The sequence below is a fragment of the Trichomonas vaginalis genome (assembly GCF_026262505.1).
Source record: "Trichomonas vaginalis G3 chromosome Unknown ctg_94, whole genome shotgun sequence".
NCBI classification, from domain to species: Eukaryota; Parabasalia; order Trichomonadida; family Trichomonadidae; genus Trichomonas; species Trichomonas vaginalis.
In genome coordinates this window covers 1,138-11,698 of record NW_026529181.1, presented here as the reverse complement: position 1 = coordinate 11,698, position 10,561 = coordinate 1,138, and the positions used below count along the sequence as shown (strand labels likewise).

The 10,561-nt window shown below is 34.4% G+C and overlaps 4 protein-coding genes and 4 pseudogenes across 8 annotated transcripts, besides 2 other annotated features; 1 reads left to right on the top strand and 7 right to left on the bottom strand.

Moving 5' to 3' along the window:
- Positions 1-103: 103 nt before the first annotated feature.
- Positions 104-316: a mobile genetic element.
- Positions 317-10,561: part of a mobile genetic element that runs on past the window's edge.
- TVAGG3_1072880 (repellent protein 1 family) lies at positions 1,279-1,680 on the bottom strand (the record flags this gene model as incomplete). The annotated part of the gene is made up of 1 exon (XM_053888453.1): positions 1,279-1,680. The coding sequence occupies one exon, from the start codon at positions 1,678-1,680 to the stop codon at positions 1,279-1,281; it is 402 nt and encodes a 133-aa protein (XP_053744421.1).
- Positions 1,965-2,534, bottom strand: TVAGG3_1072870 (annotated as a pseudogene). The gene has a single exon. A coding segment is annotated over exon 1 (570 nt).
- Positions 2,559-3,323, bottom strand: TVAGG3_1072860 (annotated as a pseudogene). Its single transcript has one exon. A coding segment is annotated over exon 1 (765 nt).
- TVAGG3_1072850 (organellar and viral DNA polymerase type B) lies at positions 5,079-5,639 on the bottom strand (the record flags this gene model as incomplete). Its single annotated transcript, XM_053888452.1, has 1 exon — positions 5,079-5,639. The coding sequence occupies one exon, from the start codon at positions 5,637-5,639 to the stop codon at positions 5,079-5,081; it is 561 nt and encodes a 186-aa protein (XP_053744420.1).
- TVAGG3_1072840 lies at positions 5,911-6,641 on the bottom strand (annotated as a pseudogene). Its single transcript has one exon. A coding segment is annotated over exon 1 (731 nt).
- On the bottom strand, positions 8,370-8,848 carry TVAGG3_1072830 (annotated as a pseudogene). The gene has a single exon. A coding segment is annotated over exon 1 (479 nt).
- Positions 9,227-9,412, top strand: TVAGG3_1072820 (uncharacterized protein; the record flags this gene model as incomplete). Its single annotated transcript, XM_053888451.1, has 1 exon — positions 9,227-9,412. One exon carries the CDS (start codon positions 9,227-9,229, stop codon positions 9,410-9,412), a length of 186 nt encoding a protein of 61 aa, XP_053744419.1.
- Positions 9,517-10,344, bottom strand: TVAGG3_1072810 (KilA, N-terminal/APSES-type HTH, DNA-binding family; the record flags this gene model as incomplete). Its single annotated transcript, XM_053888450.1, has 1 exon — positions 9,517-10,344. The coding sequence occupies one exon, from the start codon at positions 10,342-10,344 to the stop codon at positions 9,517-9,519; it is 828 nt and encodes a 275-aa protein (XP_053744418.1).

The following is a 10,561-nucleotide window of genomic DNA, read 5'->3' as shown; positions in this document are numbered from 1 at the left end:
GCTAATGCGCCAAATAAACCCATTTCTTATAGGATAAAAAATGACGAATCCGAACAAGTACCCCTATGTTTCTAAAGCAACAAAGAAAGCACTCATGATAAAAATCTTTAGTTCAACACCAAATGCTTGGTTTATGGATATCTTGGAAAACATTCCGAGGTATAGAGAAGATGGACCACCATACTGGCTAATATTTGTCGGTCAAAACACAAGATACTGTGAAGCCATACCATTACAGTCCAAAGCTATTTTAGATATCTTAGCAGCTTTGACAATATTCGTTGACAAATACCATCCAACAAAACTGACATCTGACTGTAGTTAGTATGGGTTAGTTGGGTATGGTGGCACTGCGTTCCACCATACCCAATACTTGTGAATTTGACACTTTACGAAACCGGTAACGTATATTTTACAACACAAACACAAACACTAACTTAACCTTAAATATTTACAAAACCACCACCCACTTCACTTCACTAACGAACTCACTAATGTAAAAATAAACGTTCTCACTATCGTTCTCACTAACAACTTCACTAATGTTCTCATAAATTTTCCTCAATATCTTCATCATCAGTGTTAACCCTATTGTAGTCATACTTGAAGCCATAAACTTTCTCTAACTTCTTAACGTACAATTTACATAACTTACCTTCGTCATCGTATGGTTTAATGATATAACTATTTCTATCTTTATAAACAGTCAATGAAAAGTCAACTGGTCTCGGATGTATTTGAAAGAACATGTTATGCTCAGGAAGGAAGAATAAATGTTTAAATGTATGTTTGTTATACTGTGGAATTCGAATGAGTTGCTTTTGTTCTGTCATTTACATCCAAATAAAAATTTTCAGTAAAATAAAAATAAACTTAAAATTAATGATATCACCACCCTCACACGTATGAAAACATAGCAAAAAATAAATTTAGTGAAGTGGTGAATCTCACCTCTTTTTTCACCTCTTTTTTCACCCATTGAATTCATTGCTTTATAACTCTCTTCCTTTCTCCAACTCTTCTAACTTCTTCTTAAGTTCAGCAATGTTGTCCTCATGAAGTTTAATCTTCCTTAAATATTCCTTCTCTATCTAATGGTTGCTTTATCTTTCTAAACTGAACTCTACCATCCTTCATAGTATGAACGTAAAAACCTTCTGGAACCGCTCCTGATTTAATGTATTCTACCAAAAACTTTTGTTTCATTGCTTCAGTGACTTTAGTCGTCATTTCAATCAAATAAAAATTTTAATATTAAATAAAAATAACGTTATTTTTTCAGTAAGGAAACGCAGGAGTTTTACGATTTATTTGAGGAGTAGGTTCTGGTTTAAATGTTGGAGTCGGTTTAGGAGTTGACTTTTGAACAGGAGTTTGTACTTCCATAGGTTCAGGAGTCATTGAAGGTTTTGCTTGTGAAGGTGTTGGAGTTTGTTTAACTTCAGCTACTTCAGTATTATTTACAACATTTGCTTTATTTCTTTTCAACATCATAACTGCTCCTGCTGTAGCTAGCAAACCTAGTGGGAGACCATATCTTATATAAGGACTTGACCAAATGCTATTTTTGACAGGAGCTGGTGGAACACCTAACCTTGGTGAGACTGCTCTTTGCCATTGTGCAGCTCGTAAGAAATATTCAATAGGTGCTCCATAATCGTTTGGTAAAGTTTGTTTCATAGATGGTGAAGGTTCACGAGAGCTTGATGAAGAACTCATTTATAAGCTTTAAAAATAAACGTTCATCCTTTATTCCTCACTGTCGTCCGTGCTAAGTTATAGTCATCTAATCTTATTATTGGGATTCCATTAGCACGCACCTGAATGGCAAAGCAACAATCCCTCATAAATCCAATAAGTGGCTTTGGTACGTTTTCAGTTGCTAGTTCAATAGGTCCTTTAACAGACAATTTGTATGTTATTGGAGCAGTAGATGTTTGACCTTGCTGGAAGCAAAAGTCCACTTCTGTTGGAAAACCACATAAGAAATGTGTGTTGTCATAGCTATCCCATTTATGTTCCACACTACCATCATCCACCAATGACCTCATAACATCTTCATTAAATCCTATCATATCATTGTTTGTATTGCAAGCGTTCGCAACCATTTCATAAAATACAGGTCCATATGATTTTTCAGGTTCTGCAGGCATATTTCCATAAGCTCCCATGGAAAGCTGAAGATATTTAAACTTAGGGTTCTCAAAATTAACATAATAGTTGTCTTTCTTTCTAAATAGTGCCCAAATACTTTTAACATTAATAGGCGTATAAGCTGCTGTAAATGTTGCACTTGAACTATCTGTATTCTTTGAGAATGAACCGTCCATAGGAATCCAATCCATAACTTTAACAGGAAAACATAAAGCCTCGTTTGTATAATGTTCTACAAGTTCTGTATAAATGTTAGGGTCTAAAGAGAATGACTTTGGATGAATGAAACATTCATTAAAATCCATCTTTGTTCGAAATAGTTGCTGGGTTACAGTTGTAATAGTAACTGTTCCACTAGCTTCTACTGCCTTCGTTATCATAGTGAATGGTTCATTCCATGGAACAAATTTATTTGTCGGTGGATTTGAATCTGAAGCAAATGCAACTTTAAGAGTTGGATTGAAAGCAATGATATCATTTACAGATATAGATGTGCATTGTAAGGCGTCGCTACTGAACTTTACTTTAAGCTGAATGTTTCCTGCAAAAGCTGGAATAAATCGAATAGCTTCTAATGGAAGGAATCTTCTAACAGGAATTCTTAAACGAAGCTTAAAATCAAATGATTTTCCTGCTGTAATTGGACCACTAACAATTTGTCCTGTTCTGCATGTTCCCGAATGACTCCATACATCTTCATGTCGAGTCTTTGAGAAAACATCTACTTTCTTTATTTGTTCGGTAGTTTGTGAGTTTGAAGTTATATATGCTTCTTCTCTTGCGTTGTCTTGAGAATATACGATACGACCATTTGCAAGGATTTGATATCCAGCAACTGCATAGAAAGCGTCATCGAAACCAATCCAAAATCCTGGTGGGTTTGTTTTATTGGAACCTGAACCAATTTCTTTATCTACAATAAATTGACCTTCCATTTTATACGTAATGAATGTATTGTAAAGGTCCAACATATTTTCACCAGGAGGTGAGAGATTGAATGTTACCCATGTGTTATCTTTAGCAGTTCCAGGTTGTGATGGAATCTTTGCGTCAGAATATTTTCTATTAGTGTCACCAATTTGAACTGCATTGTCTATGATATCGAAATATGAGCGAATCTGATGAATATGCTCTGCTGGAGTAAATTCGTTTAACTGTTCGTTCTGCATGTATTTACTTCAGATAAAAATATCTATTTACTTCATTATTCTCACTCTTCTTCTTGGCATTCGTGGTGGAAGTTGTTTCTTGACATTTTCAATGAACTGTACATTCTCTTTTGTCTCAACTTCTTTCACTGGCGGGTCAGGGTTCTTTGACTCGGTTTGTTTTTCAATGAAATTCACGAACTTTGCAATAAGCTCTTGGTTCGTTATTGAAAGTACATCTGGCTTCTTTTCTTCTGTTCTATTGACTTTTCAGTTTGAACAGAAGGTTTTATATGGGCTTCGTGGACTTCACCCTTGCCATGCACCTTAATGTTGTCGCTCTCTGCATTCGCTAATGGAACCTTTCTTTTTCTTACGTATATTTTACCATCTTTACTCTGACTTACGTAATAGAAAGGATGTTGTATTCCTCTTGCGTCATTTAATATAATAGACTCTCGCTCTGATTTTGACAAGCTCATTTTACATCGGTTAAAGTTTTAATTTTGTTTTTTATCTGCAGTCAAATGACTCAGACAAGCCCTACGGACAAGACCCAAGGGTCATAGATGTTGAAGCATTGAAGAAAGAAATTCGTGAGCAAATTTTATCCGAACTGAAGGAACAAAAACAAGAACAAAAGCCAGAGAGACCAAAGAGAAAACTTAGTGAAAAACAACTTGCTGCATTAGCTGCTGGAAGACAAAAACCCACGTTTGCTGGCAAAAAAGCTAGAGAAGAAGCTGAAGCAAAGAAGAAGCAAAGAAGCTGAAGCAAAGAAAGAGTAAATGGTTTATTTTTATCCGAACTAAATGTATAGACAAATACCTTTATCTGTTGCGTTCAGTAGTGAAAACCCTGACGTCAAAATAAAGGGGAACAGAGTAACGTTTAAGTTTCCAACAGACTGGATTGTGAACATAAATGAAGAGAAGTACATTGGCATAACATCTATGTATATAACACGTGCTTTCAGAAAGGTTGACTTTATACTTCAAGTCGAGATAGAAAATGACGAACAGTCTTTAAGCGCCCAAAACATTCACATATACAAATACTTTAAAGACGATACAACATTGTTGCAATGTATGATTTCATTTAATGAGATGTTCGAGAAAAAGTTCAACATTGAAGTACAAACTTTACAGCCTTTACGTGAGTTTCTTGCACAACTGAAAGAAGAAGGTAGTCAGCCACAACTTATAGACTTTCATTATGAATTTAATGAAAATGAAGATGGAACTCATGACTGTCAATTCATTGTATTCTCACCATTCAATGAAGTCGCTAAAGAAAAAAATCCATTACGTATAAGATTTCAAATCTCCGAACCAAGTGATGATTTTAAGAATGTTTTCAATTATGATGCAATGCTTCCGAGGAAAAATGAATTTTCAAAGATTGTAACACCTGGCATTTGGGATAGAAAGCAAGCTATATTATATTAAACTTAAGTAAGGCGAGTTGAAAATGAGTTCATTGGTCATACAAGAACTTCACCACTTCCTAACCCTAAATACTATAAATTAACTGGCTTCAATCGTGAGTTTTGGATAGACATGTTCTCCACTCATGACCATAAATGTCCAGTGTTCTTGCCTCCAGACCATAAGGACTGTCTCTACATTGAAGCACAACTCTTAAACTCTACCATCGCAGTATTGTAAAATCTACGCTAGCTTTATTTTTATCACGAATGACCTCATTCATGACCTCATTCATGACCTCATTGCTGACAAAAATAAGCCGCTAGCGGCAAGGGCGAAGCCCATGACCTCAGAACTTCAACTTACGAATAAAGCTTGTTTTAGTCGTTATTGAAAAGTTGAACTTTTCAGCAAAGCAAGGTTGACATGACTTACATAAGTCGAATGCAATCTCTTGACCATCATAAAGTGCTTTGTAAAGTTTCATTAAACTGAACTCAGAGTCTTTGTCATATGTTCCAACAGGTATGTGAATGTTCTTATCTTCATTGTAATAGCATTGTATAGCTTCAGGAAACATTTCATTAGCGGTTAAAGCAATAACATCTTGCTTCACGCCTTTCATTCTGCAGTGAAATGCAACTTCATTTAAATCGTTAGTGAGTAAGTCTATGTAGGTCTTCTTTCCACAGAAAATACTTTTATAAGCTAAACTTTGTTTTCCAGGTGTTATTTCTGCAAAGTCGCTATGAAATTGACCAAGGTTCTTTCCTATAAGTTCGCGACCATATCTCTTCTTAAACTCTGCTGCAAGCTTTGGGATGTCTTCATTATATAAGTGCATACTGTCGGTATCCTGGTAAAATATTTGAAGACCCATGTCCTCTGCAGTACAGAATACTTCATTCATAATACGTTTTGACATAGACAGAATATTAACACCAAGTGGACAGAAGTTAAAGTGTCTGCAAATGCTTTTCGTTAGCTTGAAAATAGTTTTATCTGAACCATCCAAACCTTCGAACTTCACTATATGGTTGTAATTTCTTATAGCATATCTTATAGCATCTTTGTCATTTACTATGGTTATTTTTGACTCAATAGGAGATAGAATAGTTTTGCCATAAATGCTGTTCAGAATGAGTTTTATAATTTCTTGTAAGGGGTTTCCTTCTTTCTTATACTTTAACCTTAACTCAAACAACTTCTTTACTTCATCTCTTATTCTCATATCTCTGTTTCCATCGTAATAGTATCCTTGCAACACTTCACATTTGACACCTTGATATTTTATGAGGTCTTGTAATGTTATATGGTCAACATACATGAGACAGCAAGTGTTTGAACTTCTTGGAACGTTAAGTTCTGGATTTAGTTCAGGGTCGCAAACTATTAAATGAAAGTGTCTGGGTATACCAATCTCTGTTATCTTAATGAGAACAAAGAAGCCAGACATAAACTTTTCACCAATGGGTTCCTTTTGGTCATCATCGAATAAATGTCTCATGAGATACTCTGTGCTTAACATCTCATCCTTCAATACTTTTGGAATACCTTCTAAAGTATAAAGTCTTGCTATAGCTGAAGGATATAATGAAACAGTGTCGAAGTCAGCAATGAGTTTCTTTTTGCTCTTTTGTTTCATGTTATCTGACAACATACATCTTCCACCTTGAATGCATCTCGAAATAAATTCTCTTGGTTTATTTGAGAGGTCATAAAGATTTCCATTCGGGAAGTATACTCTGTTCTCAAACAATTTGTTAGCAATAGAACAAATACTAACGTAGTCATAAACGTTTAAATCAAACTCTTTCAATAAGTCATTGCGGAACTTTACAAAACCTTCTCTTAAAATTCTTACATCTTGTTTGCAGTAAAACGTGCTATATTTTTCTAAGTCGAAGTGGTTTCATCTATTCTGCAACCTTTGATGGAATCTATGTTCTTCATAAATGTATCTGCATCATGGATAAACTTACATGCTTCAGAAATGACACCAGTTCTGTTGTCATTTGCTAACAAAACACTGCTGTAGTAGTTATATGGAAATACTTCTTTCGGTCCTGTTTGTAAGTTAAACATAGCAGGAAATAGTTTAAGCTTCTTATTTATAACACTGTAAGAGTCTTTTATAATAATTGCCCGTCCTTTATATAAACCAGTTATTTGCATTGTTCGTGAACCTTTAATGATGGGAGTTCCTTTCACTTCTGTCATGTGTCTTAAGATGAAGTTTATATCATAACTGAGGTTATGGAAATATATTAAACTCTTGTCAGGAAGTCTTTCCAAAAATTCTGTTGCACAGTTTTGACCCCAAATGCTTTCACTAACTGAACCATCTTCACTGTCATAACAGATGTTAAAAGCTTTATGAAAGCCATCCGTACTACACTCAAAGTCAGCAAAGAAAACGTGCTCAGGTATGAATTTACATTTAGCTTTATTTACTTCTTTTGACTCTGCTTTCTTCTTCAGTTGTACACAATACTTTGGAGCATATGTCAAATCTTTAAATGGTGCAAGGTTCTGTTTATATAAGTCAGTAGTATATGTGAAAAGTTCTCCATAAGAAATAGGTTCGAAATATTTGCACTCCCACAATGTTTTCATAACATCCCATAACGGTGTTGTTCTATCATAACGAACTACATATTTATTCTCTCTCTTTGTATATAATCTTCATCTGTTTCTCAATGTTCATTCCACCACAAGCTTTCAAGATTTCTATATAGTTTCGAATGAAGTATGTTGTCATTGGAAGTCTTTCATTTAGCATGTAGTGGTCTTCAACAAGAAGTAAGTCAATAGTTCTAACAGTTTCGCATTCTTTTGGTATATATCTCTTTATTTCATTATGTCTTGAGTCATTGAAATAACCAATGGTAACATTAAATGCTATACCTGTTGCGTCAGAAATTTCTTGTACTTTACTTTGAGGAAAGTCTCTAACACGAATGACTTCTCTCATGTGGTCAATAGTTTCTTCATTTACTCCAGCCTGAATGCAAGCATAAACGAAACAATTGTCTCTGTCATAAGTGTTGCAGTTCTTTTGTTCAGTTCATTGAAGATTTGGTAGCGTTCAAGATTTATAGGTAATGTGCAAAGATACTTCCATAACTGACCGCTTCTCTTCTTATAAAACTTCTTTTCACCAATTTTTCCAAAAGCTTTCTATCTGGGTTTCCTGTTTGCTTAAGAGCTTCCAAAATGGCTTTCTGGTCATTTGTCAGTGTGCTTTCATCTCTATATGGTCTCTTTTTTGGTTTGCCTTTCTTTACATCTGACATCGTTAAGCCTTCATATTCTGTTAAATCATACATCTTTATTTCAGTAAGATTCTTTATGTTTGTCAAGAAGAAGTCATAGTGCATTTCAACAATACCTGCAGCATTTGCTTCTATCTCTGATATAAAGTTCTCCTTCAAGAGCTGATGTAGTAATGTTCCAATATTATTGAGGTTTAACGTAGAACATTCATACTTTCCACCAAGTTTATAACATACCATCCATCTCTGTTGTGAGTTTATTTTAATTTTCTCTAAGAGTCTCATGAAAACCTTACCGAAATGTTTGTGTAAGTAGTCTCTGTTTGGTTCATCTAAAGCTTCGATGTTAAAGTCAATGAGTCTATTGCCTGACTTCACATTTCTCTTCCTATTCTCTTCATCTTTCTTTAACCATCTCTCACCTTCTTTTGGTTTGTCGTCAATGGAACGAATGACATCGTTAGCTTTACGAACTTGTTCTATAGCACTTTTAAACATCTCTCTTCTCTGTTGTTTCAGTGTGTCGTCTCTCTTCTGTTTCACCAACGTTTGCATTTGTTATGTCAAACATTTCTCTTCTTACTTCATGAGGTACTGAACGTCTATGATATAAGTCAATAGCAATGTCATTTAAAGGAAATGCTCTTGCATGGACTTCGTCCTCGCCGCGTTGCGGCTTTATGAACTCATGAATTCTATCATAACTTATTGCACCATTATAGTCTTTAATGAAGTCAGCGAGTGCTTTTTTGTTTGTCGCGTAATGTTTTGCAACATCTATATTAGCTTCTGTAAGAAGTTGTTTTATTTCCGAGTGTTCTAACTTAGACAACTTCCGATACATCTTTAGTAGGAAATAAAAAAATATTTTTTGAAAAATTAGATTACATTTTTTTTAAGTTATTTTTCAAAATAATTTAATATTTTTATTTTAATGAAACACATGCAAGATTGCAAGTTCTTTTCATACAATGCTCTCGCTACTGCCATCAAGAATGAGTTCAATAATGCTTCAAATGTTAATATTATCTTTAACAAGAAGTTTGTGAAAGAATCTAAGTTTGGTCAGTATGTCAGACCATTAGCTATCGTCATTGACCGCAAACGTTATACTTCACAAGAGTTAGCAGTAGTTTTGAAACAAAAGAGTTTCTTCGTGAATGTCAAAGATACTCATTATACTGTCATAAAGAACTCTAACATTGACTTCTTCAGTATTGCTATGAATCTTTCCGAACAGAAAGAATATAAGAAGGGTGAAACAAATGTGAAATATTATCCTTCATCTCTGAAGACAATAACGAACAAAGATGTTATACAGAAATTCTTACCAAAGGTTGAAGAAGCTTCTATTGACATTGACGAAGGAAGTGAAATGGTTGAAGAAATTGACCCTGAAGCTATTTAAGCAAAAATATATTTTTGGTGAAGAGGTGAGATTTCACCTGTTTTTTCACCTCATTCTCTCTTCGTTAATGTTGTCGTGACTTCTTCGTTAATGTTGTCGTGACTTCATTCTTCCTCTTTGAAGTTATCGAAATATTCTGTTATTTTTTCCTTCAGTAATGGTAAGTCTTCTTTGAATGTAAGTATTGTACAACCTTTCATATCATAGTGTGTTTGAGGAAGAGTATTTTTGACAATTTCTTTTATTTGCTCATTCGGTGTCATTGAAATCGGTAAGTTTTCACGATAGAACCAGTTTCTGTCAGATTTGTAAATCTTAGCAAGGTCATAAAAGCTCTTGTTGTTTCTTCTGACTAAATGCAACATAACCATATCTTTATCTTCTTCATTCTCCATCTCTTCAGCGTAAATCATATACTTATAGCTTTTTTCCTTTCCTTTTGGTACTGAACGTGGTATTCTTTTCTGTATGCTTTTGTCTTTGGATTCAATGACTTCATCTTTTGCTTGAAGTTTCTTTTCCATCTCTCCACGTTCTGCTTTATATAGTTCATCTAACATCATGAAAATATAACAAGCATAACGAGGTGAAGCCCACATTGCTACAGCATTTACTAAAAGTCTATGAACATAATAACCTTTCAAACCAGGAGCCAAATTCTTGCGATTTTCGTACGGAATCTCTTCCCTCGGTTTTCCGAGGGAAGCAATCATATGAGGAAATTCTTCTAAAAGTTCTTTTGCCTGTTGGTTTTCAAACCAATGATATGCTTGCTTTGTAGAACGAAGAGCGTTCATTATACTTTGCATTTGATACATATCATCTTTGACTGAACGAATGAGACGTAACTGTTTGTTATACTGTATGTATTCGTATTCTTCATTTATGGCTTCATGAACGATGGCAGTTGTTGTGTTCTCTAATGTTGACATATCTGTCTTTACATACAGGATAAAAAAATAAATAAAATAAAAACTAACTTTATTTTTTTTGAGATAAACACTATTTCTTCACAACATTAAATTTTATCCTGTATGAAATGACTTTAAAAAGATTATTGACTGACTTCGAATACTATCTCATTGACGCACTAACAGACCCTCAAAACTGTGTTGAAAGTTCTTTAAGCTTTAAGATTGAAGGTACGAC